The sequence below is a fragment of the Rhamphochromis longiceps genome, linkage group LG14, assembly GCF_057381845.1.
Source record: "Rhamphochromis longiceps isolate RC_006_pf linkage group LG14, R_longiceps_female_GT1.1, whole genome shotgun sequence".
NCBI lineage: Eukaryota > Metazoa > Chordata > Actinopteri > Cichliformes > Cichlidae > Rhamphochromis > Rhamphochromis longiceps.
This window is the reverse complement of record NC_140570.1, coordinates 40,798,208-40,817,322: the sequence shown is the minus strand read 5'-3', so window position 1 is coordinate 40,817,322 and position 19,115 is coordinate 40,798,208. Positions and strand designations below refer to the sequence as shown.

Genomic DNA, 19,115 nt, shown 5'->3' with positions numbered 1-19,115 from the left:
TCACGTCAATAATAAATGAGCTTAACTGGCGCGAATTTCAGGATTAAGACAGATTTGATTTCATCAAAGTGAAGCAGAAAGCTCAGGTGTGTCAGCAGGCTGTTAGCGTGCAGCTGTCTACACACCTGGACGGAGCAGCACCGCACGCAGGCGCAGGATGCCGGAAGTGCTGTTGTTGCTGTGCGCTGCAGCTTGACCTGTCTGCTGTGTGTGCGCTCTTGCCAAGTTGTGCTCAGGTTTGCAGCGACATGAAAAGCGCGTGAAGCTCCGGACAGTGACAGCTTCAGGTAGGAAAACTCACGTGACCGTTTGGTTGGGTATTGGGCTGCCGATCGATCACCATCAGCTGATTATGGTTAGTCAGCTGTTAATTAGCCGCCTATTAGAGTCTGAATGTCTGAGCACGTCATCCAGGTAAATAACGTTAATGAGGAGAAGTACTCGAGTACTTTTAGTCTGTGGTGATTTATACTTGAAGTTCGGTGAGGATACTTCCTTACGTCTGCACGCAGCAAACCGCAGTGCACTATGAGCATTAAAGTCCACGTGCTTCTGCGTTAATTGTTAATTAGCGGATTTGGCGCAGATGCCGATTCGTGTGCTTTAAAACGTGTAGCTGTGAAGGGATCGATGGGGCTGATCCAGATTTCGCCCCGGCTGTGGCAGGTCCACCTTCCCTGGGTGGTGGTTCTGGGCTCAGCCTGAGGGACCCGGTCTGGAGAATCAGAACTGGACGACTTTCCCTAAACATGCTGTTCCTTTCACAAGATCAATTTATCAGACTGAAAATACCATAAAGACAATCCATCAAATATTAAAACACATTTCTGTTTTACAGTATGTGCAAAAACAGGACTTGTGTATAGACTGTATATAAAAGATGGCAGCGGAACACTACGTCCACATGTACAGGACATTTTTGTAAACAGATTTTCTGTTTTTGTTTTGTTTTTTAAATCCCAAACTTGAAAAACAAAGTGAAACGCTGTCAAGAACATGCCAAAGCAACAGGTGGTGATATAATCCTAACTGTGTAGAAATGTTGGCCAATCAGAAGTCTAGAAGCCTGGGAGGGAAAGCGTAAACAAAGATGGCGCATAAAAGCAGTCGTTGTAAACAGAGGGACAGTAACTGAGGTTAACAGCAGCAGTGTTTTGTCTGTATCAATGTAGAAATTCAATGATGTGAAACAGTAACACGTCGCACACCTTTGATGCTTTGTGACTAAATCTCTGTTTTCCTCGTCCACACGTAAACACAGAAACAGAGTTTTTAAAAATCTCAGTTTTCGATGATCCAAAACATCGTTTACGTCTGGACAAAGGCTCGAACGCAGAGAAGAGGCTGTGATTTGAAAAATACCCGTGTGCTCAAAGCTAATCACTGAGGTTAGCACCGCTGGGGAGGCTCGCCGCAGTCATGTGATGATCATCATTTCTGAGTTTGCTGGATTTTACTTATTTCACATGTTTCATACAAAGAGCTGAGAAATGATCGCAAAATGAAAGCAGCTGTAAATTTGTCTTTTTCCGTGTCTGAGTTTTCATTTTTGAACTGCAGCACACACAAAGACATTTCAAACTTTTAGTTACTTCCTGTTTTACTTTGAAGGTTTACTTCCTCCCTTTGCTTCCTTTCCCTTTCTGGTCGTTCACCCTGTCCCGTGAACCTTCTGTCTGTGGTCGTTCTCAGTTTCTGATGATACTTTTTGTTTTTCTCCTGCTTCGTTTTGCAGTTTTTGTCTTTTGAAACGTTTGAATGAAACTTCTGAACAGAGTTTAAACTGAACAGCTGTTCGTCATGCTAGCAGCACAAACAGCTGATGCTAGCAGCACAAACAGCTGTTCGTGTTGCTAGCATCACGCCGTGGAGCTCGAAGCTCCGAGGCTGCTGTTAGCTAAGAGCCTCCTGCAGGAACTCGGTGACTGACACGGATCGTTCCTGCTGTCTGGCTCTGTGAGCGGGCGCTGCAGCAGCTTGGTTCGGTCGGGCTGTTGCAGGCGGAGGTTACTGAAACCCTCAGTTTCAGAGGCAAGAGCTAATGGAGCTCACGATGCTGTTAGAGCAACTTTCATCCCATTAAATATGCATCACAGAAGCTCCTGAAGAAGAACTGAGAAGCTTCTCAGTTCTAACTTTATCTTAACACCTGCAACAAATACAACATCATAGTCATAACAGCCAATAAGAGGCTGACAGGTTATAGAGACACAGCTCTCTGATTGGCTGACGTCCAGACACACCTGCTGCTGCTATTTGCATCAGCATCCTCTAAAGAACATGACTGTGGGGAGCGTGGGCTGCTGTCCATGTGCAGTTCAAACACAAAGTTTCGAAGTCCTGATTGGCTGTCCAAGCAGGAAGTTACTCACAAACAGACACAGCTAAGAGGCCTGTACCAGGAAGTGAGTTTAACACACCTGGGATATCTTCCTGGTGTCTGGATTCACTCAAACTAACGAAGCAGGTTCTCAGCTCACTAAGTTAATAACCAGCTTCATGTGAGCTTCACATGAAAGGAGTGAGGGTTAGGGTTAATATTACATCATTATTATTATTACGACTTTTATTCTGACGGCTTGATCCTGGTCAGGTGTGTGTGGTTTCACCTTCATCATCTTCAACCTCAGTTTGTCTTTGTTCCTGCAGGACGACCAACAGCGTCGGGGTATCCTCACAGGCCGAGAACTGGCTGGAGGTGGAGTCAGAGTGTAGCAGGAGGGACTTCCTCTGAGCTGAAGGCAATATGCTGCTGACTTCCTGCTCTGATGCCTGTGGTCTCAATCTGCTCTGGTAAATAAAACCGCACACGTGAACACGTCTGTTAAGTTTAAGTTTCCATGACTGAATCTTTTGCCGACAGTCTGGTCTTTGGTAACATGACACTAAATTCTTTTACGATGAAGATGAGTTCACGTGCAAACAGCAGCACAACCCATGCAACACGTGTAACAATGTTACAGTGACAAAAGACACCGACTCTACAGTCCCAATAGCTGCAGTTCGTCTGACATCCAGCAGAGGCAGCAGTGAGTCAGTCCCTATAGACTCCCATGTTAAAACTGTACAGCAGAAATAAACATGATTGCAGCCTGATATACAAACTGTTTGTCTCTGTGGATAATGTCCTCCTTCGTAACACCTGTACAATAGAAGAATGTTTTTAGGATTCACCTGGTTAATATGTAAGAAGGTTTAAAGTTTAGGGGCGTGGCCTCTTTGGCTGACAGGTGGATGGTGACACAGGTGTTTGGATCTGCTAGCTGTCTGCTAGGCTTCACCACAGCTAATTGGAGTTGCTGACATGTTACACACGTCTGTAACTCCGCCTGAGTGTTTTGGTGATGCACGTGCTCAGATGCGAGGTACGGATGCCTGGATTAAGTTTAAGCACACTACGTCTTGCTCCACCTCATCACCCTCTTTTAACCATAGATTACAAACCATAGACTGTTTTCTTCATACGAACTGTGGTGCCAGTATGCATTTTACATCTTAGCTTATAAACCAAGTCTCACCGTACATCAGGGGTGTCCAAGTCCAGGCCTCAAGGGCCGGTGTCTGCAGGTCTTAGATGTGTCCTTGATCCAACACAGCTGATTCAAATGGATAAATGACCTCCTCAACATGTCCTGAAGTTCTCCAGAAGCCTGGTAATGAACTAATCATGTGATTCAGGTGTGTTGACCCAGGGTGAGATCTAAAACCTGCAGAACACCGGCCCGCGAGGCCTGGAGTTCCCCACCCCTGCCGTACAGTTTCGTAGTGTTGGTGGGAACCCTGAGTGTGGGTGCATTTCATAGTTTAATAGCTGCTGCCTGTTTAAGCTGGTTGGGGCTTTGTGAAAACGTTGATCCATCACTGTGGATCAACGTTTTTTATCATTCCTTTGTGTTCATGCTTCACCTGTGTCCTCTCTCCTTCAGGTGCCTCCTGATCGTACTCAAAGCCCTGCCAGCAGCTCTCGGGGTGAGTCCACCTCTGCCTTTATAAGCCCTTTCAGTCTGGTCCAGCAAACGTTGGCCACCAGCCAATCACAGCTTGTTGTCTTTCACTAGTGTGTGATGTCATCAAATCGCGTCAGCTGAAACAAGTTTTCTGTCCATTAGCTTGTTTCCATGGTTAAAGTATCTCTGCTCTTATTGGTCAAATCGCAGACCACGGTGTGGAAGTTGTCATATGATGTAAAGATGAATCATTGGTGGGATGACATCATCAGATGTCCTGGCCAATAGTCGGGCTGTGCTGTCGTCACTGAGCTTGAAGCCAGTGTTTAAATTTCCCTCCAGCTGTGCAATGACGATCTCACAGCTGTGCTTCTGTGTCCAGGTGCAGACGGACTTTTTTTATTCTGCTGTTTGCAGGAAATACACAGCTTCACATAATTTCACTTCCTTTTGTCTATTTACATGATCACTGTGCTTTCTCAAACCTCTGCTTGTTGTTCTGATGAGTCCGACCTGTATGCTGCCACTGGGCCTTTAGCTGTTTGGTACTGGTATTTTAATTTAATGCAAATTTTGATGTGGAGCTTCGGGACAGTGATGCATTACAGGTTGTTAGGATGCCTGGGTCGTTGACCCAGGGTTTTTGACTTTATTATATTATTTATAATTTCTAGTCTTTGGGTTTTTGTTAGAGTCATGTCTTATGGTTTGTCTCTGTGTAATCCTTAGTTGCTGTCTCCCCTGTCCGCTATATCCCCGTGTCCAGTCTGTGTCTGCCCTGGTCCCACGTCTCTGTTCCCTCTGTTGTAGTGCCTGCATGTGAGTCTGTGTCTTTGTTCAGTCTGTGTTATGTGTTTCCTGTTTTACTTTGAAGGTCTCTGTCTTATCTCAGTGTGTTCAGTTTACGCTTCCTTGTCTCGTTAGTTCTGATTTGCCCCAGCTGTGTCTCCCTCCTGTTGTCCATTCCCTGATTGCTCCCTCTATGTATTTAAGCCCTGTGTTTCAGTTTGTCATTGTCGTGATCTACTCTTATCGACCCGCACTTATGCTGTGTGTTTTGTTTTTGCCTGCCTGCGTTAATGTTTGTACTTTGGAAGTTTGTTACTTTGAGTTCAGCATTAAAGCTGTTTTTTGAGTTCACGTCTGTCTCCGGAGTCTGCACTCTGGGTCCTTTTCCTGTCCGCACACAGCCGTCACATAACAGAAGATCGCGACCAGAACATGGACCCAGCAGACTCCGTGGGGTATCGGCGACCCGCAGTTTCTGCCTTCCTCAAGGAGATCGTGAGGCAGGAGGCTAAGCATGCCCGGGAGCTCCAGTCACCCTTCTATGGGTCACGTTTGGCTTTGGGAGGGCCCCGCAGCCTCCAAACTGCCATGGCTACGGCCGAGCCGGCGCCTATGCCTTGGGCGATCAGGTTGAGCACGTGCTCATTCTCTCCAGTCGCTACACCTCCGCCTTCACCCCTGGATTACCAGTCCGACAAGAGGGTTAAGCGGCGGAGGAAGAAAGATTACGTGACGCCGGACGTTAGACTCACTCCGCTGCAGTCCTTCGCTCTGTTTTTGGGTCTGCCACGTTCTGAGCTTCACAAACTCTCTGCTTCCTCATCGCACCCCGGTCTTTTGGAGGATTCGCAGCCCAGTTCGCCACCTCCCACTTCCTGGAGAAAGCGACGTTCACGCAGTCGCCACTCCGTCTCTGCTGAGCCACTCCCCGTGGTGAGTTATAATGACTGTTTTCATTCTGCTCCCTCTGAGAGGGAAAAAGGCAATCATGTGAACACTAGAAATTCTGAGACTGTGAAAACTGTTAAGACTGTTAGACGTGGTGGTGGTAGGAAGCTGAAAAACATTTTAGAGGAGTCTGTGTTTGCTGAGCCTCTGCCTGTCGCTGCACCCATACCAGCTCCTCGGGTGGGGACAGCAGCTGCCCAGCCATTGACGGTGCCTGTCCCGGCTCCCAGGGTGACCGGGAACCAGTTCGCTCCGGCACCCGTACCTTGTCCTTGGGTGGGAGTGGCTGGTGTTCGGCAGGTACCTGCACCTTTTTCTGACCTCGCTGGAGGCTCAGGTGAGCCCGTCCAGCAGTTTTCTTCAGGTTCTGGTGTCTCAGGGTAACTAGCTCAGCTTACTGCTAATCCACCACCTTACCCACCATTACTACCATCTTTACAACAGTCGGTACATATTAAACTTCTCTCCATAGCTCAGACTTTAGCTCACCTATCAGCTCAGTCACCTGCTCAGTTCTCACCTCAGTCATTTACTCCACCGCCTGTTCCTGCTGGAGGGTCCGAGGGGGCTCGTCCAGCCTTAGTCTGCCTCCGCTGGGGGGTCCGAGGGGCCCGTCCAGCAACCTGCCTCCGCTGCAGCGCCACCACCTGCGGCTCCCACGCCGTTCATCCACCAAGCAGCCACCTCCACTGTGGGCTTCTCCTTGAAGCCTGAGTCCTACAGTCTTCTCAGAGAGAGGACGAATCTCACGGTCCATCCTCGCTTGTTTCTGAATCGGATTCTGAAATCGGACTTCTTTAACGGTGACGACTCATCCTGGTGCTCACAGAGGGGCTGAAGCTTCTCTGTACACCACGATCTACCTCACAATAACCAAAGAAACACAAGCTTCTGTCAACAAGCAGTAAACAGCCGGTGAAATCACAGTCAGTCGCACCTGGCATCAGATTGGTGCCGTCTGCTTTTGTTAGCTAAGGCTCCGCCCACAGAGCCAGGAGACATGAAAACACCGTTTAAACAGCGCTGACCAGAAACTGTAGAATAACTTTCTCTGCCCTGAGCTAATCCACTGAAACTACTAACATCTAAAACAAGCTGCTGTTCCCGAATGAAGCTTCTTCCCACATCGTTCCATCTCGTTACCTTTTTCCAGGGTTGTCCACACATGAGCTTTGCTCTGACGGGTCATTTTATTTCTGTTATATCATCTGTCAGAGAGAATGATGTCATCCACAGACAACAAACTAATGGTCAATCTGTCTATATTCATTTGAAAACTAGCTACCTCCAGTGCTTTGCTACCAGCAGGCGTCCCGGCCGGCTCACTGTGGCAGTGTTTGAGGCTGTAGTCCTGCAGTCTGATGGGTCTAAGCAGGTGGAGAACAGCTTCATGTCCACTTTGCTAACTGCACTGTGACTGCAGACAATAATAATGGCTAATGTTGCTAACTGAAGGTGGAGGAACGTGAGACAGGAAACTGACTGAGCAGACAGCTGATTATAGTCACTCCTGCCGATACTGCAACACTGAACTAAACGGTGCTTCTGCAACCAACAGTTATTTTTATTATGGAGCAATCACCTGATTAATTTATTTATCTTTAACAATTGCTTCATTCAGTCAAAAACGCCATCAGAGCGTCAGCCGATCACCCAAACTGCCATAGTTCATCAGTAACATGTAAATCTATGAAATACAGTAAAGCACAGATACAGAGCAAAGCTGATCCCACATTACTGAAACCAATCAAACGGTGCTGACAGCAACATAACTGCAGCTATATCAGCGTCCCAGGAGTCGGTGCGTCCTCGTCAGATACGACAAAAAACAAAAAGCAGCTTTGAAGCAGTGAATGTTTTTCTCCTTGAAGGATTTGAAACAGTTGTTAGTGTTTTGTTTACCGCCAGCCTGACGCTGAATCGTTTAATCATGTCTGATGAAGGTTAAGTTTCGGCTTCGCTGGAGGACTCAGTGTAGGATTAGTAAGCAGAGGATCGACAAAGTCAGCAGCCCCGGATCAGACCTGATGAAAACAAAAGTGATGGTTTACATTTTACAAGCTGATTTTTCTTTTTAATGCAAATCTACCAGTGACAGATGATCTGACTGTGTAGCAGGTTTGTTGTCTTGTCTACAGTTTGTGTGTTCTTAACATGCGGAAACCCCCTGAGCCACGGTCGCCCCCGTGGCTCAGGGGGTTTCCGCAGGGGGTCCGGAAGCGTATCTGTAACCGGAAGCTCGCCGGTTCGGTCCCCGAACGTTGTGTCCTTGAGCAAGACACTTTACCCTACCTCCTACTGGTGTTGGCCAGAGGGGCCGATGGCGCGATATGGCAGCCTGGCTTCTGTCAGTCTGCCCCAGGGCAGCTGTGGCTACAACTGTAGCTGCCTCCACCAGTGTGTGGATGTGAGAGTGAATGAATAGTGGCATTGTAAAGTGCTTTGGGTGCCTTGAAAAGCGCTATATAAATCCAATCCATCCATCCTCATCCGCTTTGTCCGGGGCCGGGTCGCGGGGGCAGCAGCCTAAGCAAAGAGGCCCAGACCTCCCTCTCCCCAGCCACCTCCTCCAGCTTATCCGGGGGAATACCAAGGCGTTCCCAGGCCAGCCGAGAGATATAATCTCTCCAGCGTGTCCTGGGTCTGCCCCGGGGCCTCCTCCCGGTGGGACATGCCTGGAACACCTCACCCAGGAGGCGCCCAGGGGGCATCCTTGTCAGATGCCCGAACCACCTCAGCTGGCTCCTTTCGATGTGGAGCAGCAGCTGCTCTACTCTGAGCCCCTCCCGGATGGCCGAACTTCTCACCCTATCTCTAAGGGAGAGGCCAGCCACCCTTCGGAGGAAGCTCATTTCTGCCGCTTGTATCCGCGATTTCGTTCTTTCGGTCACTACCCACAGCTTGTGGCCATAGGTGAGGGTAGGGACGTAGACCGACCGGTAAATTGAGAGCTTCGCTTTTACACTCAGCTCCCTCTTCACCACGATGGACCGGTGCAGCATCCGCATTACTGCAGCTGCAGCCCCAATCCGTCTGTCGATCTCCGGCTCCCTTCTCCCATCACTCGCGAACAAGACCCCGAGATACTTGAACTCCTCCACTTGGGGCAGGAACTCATCCCCGACCCGGAGTGGGCACTCCACCCTTTTCCGGCTGAGAACCATGGCCTCAGATTTGGAGGTGCTGATCCTCATTCCCGCTGCTTCACACTCGGCTGCGAACCGTTCCAGTGCGAGCTGGAGGCCCTCACCCGATGAAGCCAACAGAACCACATCATCTGCAAAAATCAGAGATGAGATTCTGAGGCCACCAAAGCGAAAGCCCTCCGCCACTTGGCTGCGCCTAGAAATCCTGTCCATAAAAATTATGAACAGAACCGGTGACAAAGGGCAGCCCTGGCGGAGCCTATCACCCACCGGGAACGAGTCCGACTTATTGCCGGCAATGCGAACCAAGCTCTTGCAACGGTTGTATAGGGATCGAATGGCCCGTAGCAATGGGCCAGACACCCCATATTCCCGCAACACCTCCCACAGGACACCCCGAGGGACACGGTCGAATGCCTTCTCCAAGTCCACAAAACACATGTAGACTGGTTGGGCAAACTCCCATGCACCCTCAAGTATCCTGGAGAGGATAAAGAGCTGGTCCAGTGTTCCGCGACCAGGACGGAAACCGCATTGTTCCTCCTGTATCCGAGGTTCGACTAACGGACGAACTCTCCTTTCCAGCACCCTGGCATAGACTTTCCCAGGGAGGCTGAGGAGTGTGATCCCCCTGTAGTTGGAACACACCCTCTGGTCCCCTTTCTTAAAGATGGGGACCACCACCCCGGTCTGCCAGTCCACAGGTACTGCCCCTGATCTCCACGCAACATTGCAGAGGCGTGTCAACCAGGACAGCCCTACAACGTCCAGAGCCTTCAGGAACTCGGGGCGGACCTCATCAACACCAGGGGCTCTGCCACCAAGGAGTTGTTTAACTGCCTCAGTGACCTCGCCCCCGGAAATTGGCGGGTCATTCCCCTCATCCCCAGACTCTGCTTCCTCCTCGGAAGACGTGTCAGTGGGATTAAGGAGGTCCTCGAAGTATTCCTTCCACCGCCTGACAATTTTCTCAGTCGACGTCAGCAGCGCTCCGCCAGCACTATACACAGTGCAGGTAGAGCACCGCTTTCCCCTCCTGAGACGTCTGACGGTTTGCCAGAATCTCTTCGAGGCAGTCCGAAAGTCTTTTTCCATGGCCTCTCCGAACTCCTCCCACACCCGAGTTTTTGCTTCAGCCACTGCCCGAGCCGCATTCCGCTTGGCCTGTCGATACCTGTCGGCTGCCTCCGGAGTCCCACAGGCTAACCAAGCCCGATAGGACTCCTTCTTCAGCCTAGTGGCTCCCTTCACCTCTGGTGTCCACCATTTGGTTCGGGGATTACCACCACGGCAGGCACCAACCACCTTGCGGCCGCAGCTCAATGCAGCAGCTTCGGCAATGGAGACGCTGAACATGGTCCATTCGGACTCAATGTCCCCAGTCTCCCTCGGAATGCCGTTGAAGCTCTGCCGGAGGTGTGCGTTGAAGATCTCGCGGACTGGGGCCTCTGCTAGACGTTCCCAGCACACCCTCACTACACGTTTAGGTGCACCAGGTCTGTCCAGCGTCTTCCCCCGCCACCTGATCCAACTCACCACCAGGTGGTGATCAGTTGACAGCTCAGCCCCTCTCTTTACCCGAGTGTCCAGAACATATGGTCGCAGGTCTGGTGATACGATTACAAAATCGATCATCGACCTACGGCCTAGAGCGTCCTGGTGCCACGTGCACTTATGGACACTCTTATGTTCGAACAGGGTGTTCGTTATGGCCAAACTGTGATTAGCACAGAAGTCCAATAACAGAGCACCGCTCGGGTTCAGATCAGGGAGGCCGTTCCTCCCAATCACGCCCCTCCAGGTCTCGCTGTCGTTACCCACGTGAGCATTGACTCTAAGAAGGCTGGGTACTCTGAACTGCCACTCGGCGCATAAGCGCAGATGACAGTCAGGACCCGTTCCCCGACCCTAAGGCGCAGGGAACAAACCCTCTCGTCCACCGGGAAAAACCCCAACGTACCGGCAGCAAGCCGAGGGGATAGCCCGCCGCCTCTCACCAAGGGCAACTCCAGACTGAGACAGAGTCCAGCCCCTCTCCAGGAGACTGGTTCCAGAGCCCAAGCCATGTGTAGAGGTGAGCCCGACTATATCTAGCCGGTACCTCTCAACCTCACGCACTAACTCAGGCTCCTTCCCCACCAGAGAGGTGACATTCCATGTCCCTATTGCCAGTCTTGGCAGCCGGGGGTCAGTCCGCCAGGGCCTCCGCTCCTGGCCGCCACCCAGCACACAATGCACCCGACCCCTATGGCGCCTCCTGCGGGTGGTGGGCCTGCGGGAGGATGGGCCCATGTCTCCTCTTCGGGCTGTGCCCGGCCGGGCCCCATGGACTAAGGCCCGGCCACCAGACGCTCGCCCTCGGGCACCCTCCCCGGGTCTGGCTCCAGGGCGAGGCCCCGGTAACCCTATCCCGGGCAGGGTAAACTGTTCCCTCGGTGTCCTTTTCATAAGGGTCTTATGAATCGCTCTTTGTCTGGTCCCTCACCCAGGGCCAATTTGCCATGGGAGACCCTACCAGGGGGCAAAAGCCCCCAGACAACATAGCCCCTGGGATCCCTGTGACACACAAACCCCTCCACCACGATAAGGTAGCGATTCAAGGAGGAGATAAATCCAATCCATTATTATTATTATTATTATTATTATTATTATTAAAAAGAGGGAATATTATCTAAACCCAATGACCTGGCAGGACGCTAACAGCGTCAGGTGTTTGGTGGATCCTTCACACATGGTCTGCAGGCTGAAGACGAGATGGGCCATCTGACCCTGAGGGGTGCATAGCCCCATGAAGCTAACAGTCATTTGTGTTTCGTGCAGTAAATGACAGGCAGCGGTCGCTGCAGCTTTAACAAGTCTCACGTCTCCTGAACAATCCCAGCTAATTGTTCTTTAGCAGCTGTCTGGACTCGATGGTTTTCCTGCATAGACCTCGGGCTTCAGTTCACCGCACAGATTTTCAGTGGGATTGAAGTCAGGGCTCAGTGACGTTCACTTTGGTTTTCTGGACGTCGTTCTTCACCTGGAGCAATGCCTGTTTTGGACGTTGATGGCACAGCTGTGTGCACATCAGTCTGAAGTTGTTTTGTACCGTGTAACTTTATATGTCCATACTTCTGTAATTGTATGCAAATAGAAACGAGGCATGTTGCCCAGTTGGCAACGAGCTTCTTTAGAAATGCGACATTTAAAAATTCCTGACTGTTAGAAAATAGTAAGTGACAAACTTTAAATTTCATAATAATTTGTCCTCATCTGTATGTAAACAACACTGGACTGAGCTCAGGGTCTGATTGTTCAGGTCCTCTGGAGTCCCTCAGGGATCAGACCTGGATCCTCAGATGTTGTAGAGATGGAGACTGTTTTCTTTACCCTGCCTGTCACGTTGAGGTCACCAGGTTCAGTCTGTCTGGGAACAGCAGCAGCACCGGCCAATCAGCGGCTGGGATTTCTGGTCAGCCAGTCAGTCCCTTCATCTCGGTACCCCAGACAGAGGGATGGTGATTAATGGAAGATGCTGGAAGCTGGTTTGAGTACAGCTGGAGTGCTGATGAAGAGGTGATTTGAGTGCAGAGAGTCATGACAGCGTAAGTAGTGATAGTGCAGCATAAATGGAGGTGGATGGAAGGACGATGGTTTGGGAGACGTTCAGTCCTGACAGCAGATAAAGTGATAGCAGTCACATTCCTGCTGATAGCCACGCCTCACTGATAACCTAGTTTACACAACGCTGCAGGAATGCGGCTGCTAACACAAACACTGCTGCCTGCTGAGAAACTCGCTGTCTGGGGCCCACAGAGGAAAAAAAAAACACACTGACTACATCAACAGGGACACTCGGTGTGGGATGTGTGAAGAGCGAACATCCTGGATCAGGTCCTACTGTTCTGCCCGATGACCCCTCAGAGCACAGCCACATCAGTGCATTTGTGTTTAATCTTTCAGTACGAAGTGCAATCAAACATCGGGGGTGTTTGTAGGATTTCTGCATGGGATTTCACAGGAGGACAGGAGTCTGTGAATAGACAGACACTTTATTGATCCCACAGCGAATAGTGTCGTGGAGAAAGTGTCAGACGAGATCGTGGGTTTGAAGCTGTGAATTGAAGGGTCGATGCTGGATGTCATCAGTGTGTATGCCCCACAGGTTGGAGATCAGGTAGAAGACAGAGACATTGGGGAGGAAGTTGGTCAAAGTGGTAGAGAGTGGTGGTAGTGGAGGTGGGGTTGGGGGTGATTTCAATGGACAGGTGAACAGGGCTGATGAAAAGCTGTTGTGTAGGTGTGGTGTTAAGGAGAGACATGCAGGAGGGCAGTATGTTTATTTACACAGCACCAAACAACAGTCGCCTCAAGGTGCTTCATATTGTAATGTCGACCCTACAATAACACATACAGAGGAAAACCCAACAATCACATGACCCCCTATGAGCAGCACTTTGGCAACAGTGGGAAGGAAAAACTCCCTTTTAACAGGAAGAAACCTCCAGCAGAACCAGGCTCAGGGAGGGGCGGGGCCATCTGCTGCAAACTGAAGGAGTGTCACCGTGTCTTTTTGGATCAGAGAAAGATCAGAGAAAGCAGGTGATTGGTTGCTGAGAGAGGAACTGTGCTACTGCATTAGGAAGTATATGAGGGTGCTGCAGTATGAGGACAGAGGTGAGGCGTGAGGGACAGATGGGTCGACCAGTAAGTTCAGAATCCGTGGACTATGTTTGCAGATGACACTGTGATCTGTAGTGAGAGCAGAGAGCAGTTGGAGGAGATCCTGCAGAGAAGAGGAACGAAAGAAGACGGAATACATGTGTCTGAATGAGACGGAGACAGAAGGAGAGGCAAAGACGAAGGAGCAGAGGGTCAACAAAGCAAGGGACTGAGCTGAAGTTACAGAGCTGAAGCTGTTCAGATGTTCACTGGGTCTATGAAGGGGAGTCGGAGAGCCTGAGATCGTTTGCACATGTGCATATGATAGACCTGCCAGGCAGCAGGAAAAGAGAAGATTGATGGATGTGGTGAAGAGGGTTGGTGTGACAGAGGGGGATTCTGGGACATGGTGACCTGTAAAGGCAGCAGCTAGAAGAAGATGAATGAAAGCATGTCAGAGTGTAAATACTAGCCTGTGCCGTCCAAGGTGTCCAGGATGGTAACGTCTGTTCTGTCTGCAGGACAGAAAACCAGGACATCCGGGTCTTTTTGTCTTTATGACATGCGCTGTGCGACTGATTTGTGTCACTGGCTTTCATAAATGAAGAAAACTCGACATTCAAGGCTTCTTCAAAGAGTGAGGCCAAAGTGATGCCATATGAGGACAGTGAGGTGAAAAACAATCAGACAGCTGGGTATGAAACTAGCTAAAGGCGATTTGACTGAATGGTGTCGAACTGTGTTCATTTTGTCAAGGAAGAAATCCAGAAGGTCGCAGCGTTGGCTCAGGTAGCAGTGACAGAAGTATTATTCAGTCTATTTGGTTTGTGCTATTGTTTGTGAGGTCGCCTTTCAGTCTTATTTATGTTCTGGTTGTATTCGTCCTGTCAATAAAAATCACAAATTAGAAAACAGAAAAGCAAACTGCAGCGTGCAGTTGACCGCTTGTGTTTGTAACTAGAGGACAGCGAGGACCATAAAAAGCCCGAAATACAAAAAAATTAATTTAAAGCAGGACCAAGTTACAATATCACAGATACTCTGTTATTTTACTGAACACATGTACATAAACAGTATTTATGGAATATTGAAACATTAATATTCTTGAAACATGTACAGATTGTTTTCACGACCTTGTGCTGGTTACTATGCAACCCTGACAATATATACAAGTACGGCTATTCATCTGCACATGTTCCCTAATATCTGTTATAAATAACAACAAAGTAGCTTACATGAGTGGATTTATGCACACTCAGCGCTACACTGTAGAAGAGCAGCTATTGGTCAAGTCCAAGAATCGGCCAATCATAGAGCCGATAGCATCAACCCTATTTTCTCAAACAGGCACAGAGACTGTGAGTCCGAGGCTTTAAGAGCACATGTAACCTGACAAACATGTGTTTAAGAGTCTGGCGTGAGGGCCTGTCAGTGAGGCGTCTGAGGGCAGCACCACATCCTCCACTCACCTGTTGGAGCACCAATCACCGTGAAATCCTCAGTCGCTGTCCGTGGTCCTGAAATTCCAGCAGTTTATTTTGAGTGGAATTAAAGTTTATTAAGGAAAAAAATGTGTTTCTAAAGTTTATTGACGTAAACGCATTGATTAGACTGACGTCCGTCTAACTCATTTAAAGTGCTGCAGTCGAGTTAAACACATGAATCAAACAATATTGGATCTTTTGTTTTCTTGCAGGGTCTAAATTTCAGTATAAAGCACCTTGAAGCAACTATGATTTTGTGCCACATAAATAAATAAATGAATTGAACTGAATTCATTTTCTATGCATTAATGAGGGAATGATCATCATCTGTGTCCATGATACTACTCGATTACTTTTGAGCCTTTGAATGGGGAGCTGTGTATGAAATGACTGCAGCTCCTAAAATAATATTGCAATACTTCTTTTTTCAGACCTTCAGTGTAAAAGTCTGCATGTTTTTGATTAGTTTCCTGTGTGTACAGAGGCGAAATGACCAAAGCAACCATGTAGCTGGCTAAATGGACCTGACTGTGCTGTGAAACTCTGAATCCACCTGAGACTGGTTTGCCAGAGGTTGTGTTCCCATTGCTCAAAGTTCATATTGCTGCTCTGCAGTCAGGATAGTTTTTGTTTGAATTTGAGCTCAATTTCAAACCACGTAGTTTAATAAAAGGTGCACAGGTTGGTCACAGAGCGATTTATTAAGATCAATGAAGATCAGGTGTGATTATTTTTATAGGTGCACTTGTACTGCTTCAATAGTTATGTCACAGAGGTTACAAGTTTATTTACACGTCTAACTGTGAGCACACAGGTCGTGTCTGTAAATGCACTGGAACACGAGCCTCTGGCTTGTTCTAGAGTTTAAATCTCCCTTTTCTGTCACATCAATCTGAACATCTGAACATCTGTTCTCATTGAAAGAATCGGTCAGGAAAAATTGGAGCGTGATTGTCGCTGACGTGATCTGATAAACACACACAGTCAGCTGTCTGCTTCCTGAGAATCTCAGATGCTTGTCTTTCTGTCTGACTTGTGTTTACATTCCTCACTGTCTGAACAGAAAATAAAAACAGTGCTGCGGTCGGAGCATCAATAGACAGAAACCAAGTCTAAAAGCACACAACAGGTTGAGTCCTTTCATTCTAACAAATACTATGTTATTGACTTAGACCCAGTTGACCAATGTCAGTTTAACTCTTTATTTATTCAAGCAAAACTTGAACTCAAGTAATAACACTTTGAATATTTCAACACAGGGCCTGAGCAGGGGGGCGGTTCCCTGGTTGTACCGGGGCTCCCTGGGTCAGCTTCATTCTGTTGAGTGTTCAGTGCTCACGATGCACCAAGATTCGGTTCTACGGTGGGCAGATTTTCTTCGAGAGGGAACTGTAGATACAGAGCATCAGGTTTTATATTTTAGGGCCGTAGGTGATGATGAAATTGAACCTAGCAGAAAGTAGTTACCTGTTGCCTGTTGGGAGTTGAACTTTTAAGCTGATTGGAGGTAGGAGGATAGATTTTTATGAGCAGTCCAGGTTATGAAGGCATCCTCCTGTAACCAGCGCCTCCACTCCTCAGCTAGCTCTCAGTTAACAGCATCGTAATCCTGATGTGTGGCTTCTGTGTTTAAGCCAAGAAGACGGAGTAGAGCAGAGACAATGTGAAACTTGAGACCACAAGCTGAAGAGGTTCAGTTTGATGGGACACACAGCTGAGCGCAGAGACAGGAACTCCCAAAGGCTTAATTGCATCATCTAGTTGCTCTTTTACGCACTGGAATCTGTAAAGGCTTGGAAAGGTAAGAGGTCCTGGAAAAACTGAGCTAAGCATGGAAGTAGGGAGTTGCAAGCGAGGATGCGAGTCTTGTAAGTTCCGCCCACTAGTAACCCCACATTTCCTGATGGGCACAAACACCAAGGATGGCCCCAAAAATACAGACCTTCACTTCAGCCTTCCTTTGCCGTTCTTCAGCCATCCAGCTGCACGTTCTTCCAGATGTTTACCAGAAGCGGCTGATGGAAATGAGGGGATAAGGTAACTAATGACGGGTTTAGTTGTGCCCTTTCTGGCTCACTCATGCAGAATTTATCAAGTTTAACTCCCAACAAAATCAGGGACTCAAGGGAAGATCATCACAAGAAGCTACAGCAAGTAGCGTTTAAGAAGTACTAGAAGAAAAGATTAGAAGAGGACAAATCCCTCTAAATGCTGCAGAGTGACGAGGTGATGGCAGAAGAGTGACACTGAGTGGATGCTTCGGCTGGGCTTTTGAATCCGTAGATGATGAAGATGAGAGACAGATGTGCTGGATGAAACTGTCGTTGGCCCAAACTGTGATATGCTAACAGCAGGTCCCTCCCAGCCTATAAAAACAGGAAGCAATCCGCGCTGCTGGAGCCTCTGCTGGACGTCGGAGGGACTGCATCTTTTTCAGGGCTGGAGATTAATACTTTCAGATGCTACACAAAGCTGCAGGTACAAGCTGAACCAGATTATTCCTTCCTACCTCTGAAGCCTGCTTTATGTTGTTGCTCTCATGAATGGTTGTGCCTCGACTCCTGTAACCTGGTGCGTGACACGGTCAGCATAAACACGAGTGCTGCTCTTTGTTGGTCTTTACTGCAACTACAGTGATGGCGTCAGCTGAGCTGAGGTGATGTCTTATTATGATACAGTGATGGTCATGGTGATGTCATGTAATATTGTTGTTCTCTTTTTTTCCAGGGTGACCTGTCTGAGCCATGTGGTGGGCGGGACTGCTCCACCTGTCAGTGTTTCCCAGCCAAGGGAGCAAGGGTGAGACTCCGCCCACTAACTCTGACACACACGAACAGCAGCGAACCACAGCGCAGCTGCACACTCTTCAGTGTCAACAAACCTCAGACTCCTTCAGTGGCAGCTCAGGACACACACACACACACACACACACACACACACACACACACACACACACACACACACACACACACACACACACACACAGAGTGAAATGAGGAGCTGTTTGAGGAGTGCTGGTGTTAAATTACCAGCTGTTTACCTTAAACTGACTCAGCAGATTACTCACACACATGCATGTTTTCATCACTTCAGAGGACTTGCTTGAATTTCTTTGCACTTAACTGAACCTTGAACCTGAGTTTTCACCCTAAATTGAAATGATTCCGATTATAAGGACCTTTATTCCCAACAGGGAGCATGTCCCCGCAGGTCAGTTATCCCAGCCCGGGATAGCGTTGTGCTGTAACTGCTGTTAGAGCTCGTGGTCGTCAGGACTGAGGCTCGTTTGTACGTTATGATGAATTAATTCAAACCGCTGATGTAACATCACATGACAATCAGCTGATCAAGTTAACAACAGCAATAAGAACAACATGTATCTGTCAGACTGTCGTCCAGCTTCACACTGACCTCCTGTGTGTGTGTGCGCGTGTGTGTGTGTTTGTACAGCTGGGGGCAGTAGACAGGCAGAGAGGATTGTGGGAAGGCGTCTGTCCCAGTGATTTCACGCTGAGCGGTTTAAGAGAAAGGAGGATGGAGAGAGGACTAACAGAGATCACAGCTGTCACATCTCATCACACACCCACACACACACACACACACACACACACTCACACACACACACACACTCACACAGGATTGACGGATTCACCCAAACCAATCGGTTTTGATTATAAACACAGAGTATCAATAAGTTTGTATTGGTGTATCTGATCAATGGTCAGATAACATCAGGGATCATAAACATCTCGATGCTGGAGACAAACAGAGCTCTAACTAACACTGGACACAGGGGAGTTTTAGTCAAGACGTCAAACTTTATTTGTACATCAGGTAAAAATGGAAGCAACTGTATGATGTGTGCAGATACGTGAATCATTACAGTCGTTACAAAACTCTGTGGTCACTGTTGCAACAGAAGCTGTGGAGACACCTGGTGTCTCCACAGCTTCTGTTGTGAACAAAAACACTCCGATTTCGGTCACTGTTGCAACACCTGATCCACTAGTTACATTACTGTGATGCAGCTTTGCAGCCAGATCATGCGATAAACACACTGACCTCCTTCTCCTCACCTGCCCAGGTGACTCGGTCTGTACATGCTCACCATGTGTTCTTCTTGGCTTTTATGCTTGTTTTGCTCTCGTAAGGCCTCA

The 19,115-nt window shown here is 48.5% G+C and overlaps 1 protein-coding gene, 1 long non-coding RNA gene and 1 pseudogene across 2 annotated transcripts in view; all 3 read left to right on the top strand.

Moving 5' to 3' along the window:
* The first annotated feature begins 129 nt into the window (after positions 1–129).
* Positions 130–3,970, top strand: LOC146654779 (uncharacterized). The gene is made up of 3 exons (XR_014907163.1): positions 130–287; positions 2,650–2,793; positions 3,927–3,970. It is a non-coding gene; the product is annotated as an uncharacterized LOC146654779 (long non-coding RNA).
* Positions 3,971–5,168: 1,198 nt separating this feature from the next.
* Positions 5,169–6,495, top strand: LOC146654778 (uncharacterized; annotated as a pseudogene).
* Positions 6,496–13,461: 6,966 nt separating this feature from the next.
* col4a4 (collagen, type IV, alpha 4) overlaps positions 13,462–19,115 on the top strand; it is a 45,848-nt gene continuing 40,194 nt past the window's right edge. The window contains exons 1-3 of the mRNA XM_085429340.1: positions 13,462–13,489; positions 13,571–13,686; positions 17,686–17,757. Of these exons, the coding sequence (XP_085285466.1) occupies positions 13,462–13,489; positions 13,571–13,686; positions 17,686–17,757 (216 nt within the window). The remainder of the gene's footprint in view (positions 13,490–13,570; positions 13,687–17,685; positions 17,758–19,115) is intronic.